This window comes from Eimeria mitis, genomic scaffold, assembly GCF_000499745.2.
Source record: "Eimeria mitis Houghton genomic scaffold, Emh_scaff1113, whole genome shotgun sequence".
Taxonomy (NCBI): Eukaryota; Apicomplexa; class Conoidasida; order Eucoccidiorida; family Eimeriidae; genus Eimeria; species Eimeria mitis.
This window is the reverse complement of record NW_013567662.1, coordinates 5253-5989: the sequence shown is the minus strand read 5'-3', so window position 1 is coordinate 5989 and position 737 is coordinate 5253. Positions and strand designations below refer to the sequence as shown.

Here is a 737-nt window from a genome sequence, read left to right as displayed (position 1 = left end):
ATCTAAACCCTAAACCCTAAACCCTAAACCCTAGCTAAACCCTAAACCCTAGCTAAACCCTAAACCCTAATATTTTGTATTGGTTTTAACTCTGCATAGAAAGAGACTTGTTGTTTCATTCTTTGGCTAAATATCTAACATTCCTCGACGCTCTAGGGTTTAGGGTTTAGGGTTTAGGGTTTAGGGTTTAGGGTTTGGGGTTTTATTTCAGGCTCCATTGACCCCTTTCTTGACGGAGTTTTTCTATCAAACCCTAAAAAAGGGTTTACCTTCTCCTCACCCCCTAAACCACCAGAGTGTACACCTGGTGATGCTGCCCCCCCCTCTGCTGCAACTAAGAAACGAAAGAGAAGAAGAAAAAATGAAACGCATGCAAAGTGGTAGGGTTTAGGGTTTAGGGTTTAGGGTTTAGAGGTCGAGGGTTTAGGGTTTAGGGTTTAGAGGTCGAGGGTTTAGGGTTTAGGGGTCGAGGTTTCTAGGGTTTAGGGTTTAGGGTTTCGGGTTTAGAGGTCGGCGGTTCTAGGGTTTAGGGTTTAAGGTTTAGGGTTCCGGGTTTAGGGTCTAGGGTTTAGGGTCTAGGGTTTAGGGTTTAGGGTTTAGAGGTCGAGGGTTTAGGGTTTAGGGTTTAGAGGTCGAGGGTTTAGGGTTTAGGGGTCGAGGGTTTAGGGTTTAGGGTTTAGGGTTCTAGGGTTTAGGGTTTAGGGTTTAGCGTAATGGTGTTGCTCCATGCATGTTTC

At 45.2% G+C, this 737-nt stretch overlaps 1 protein-coding gene across 1 annotated transcript in view; it reads right to left on the bottom strand.

Annotated features, from left to right (window-relative positions):
* Positions 1 to 372, bottom strand: part of EMH_0029850 (uncharacterized protein) — a gene marked incomplete at both ends in the record, with an annotated part of 2341 nt that extends 1969 nt beyond the window's left edge. Inside the window, one exon of the mRNA XM_013494349.1 lies at positions 305 to 372. Coding sequence (XP_013349803.1) covers positions 305 to 372 — 68 coding nt within the window. The remainder of the gene's footprint in view (positions 1 to 304) is intronic.
* Between the last annotated feature and the right edge of the window lie 365 nt (positions 373 to 737).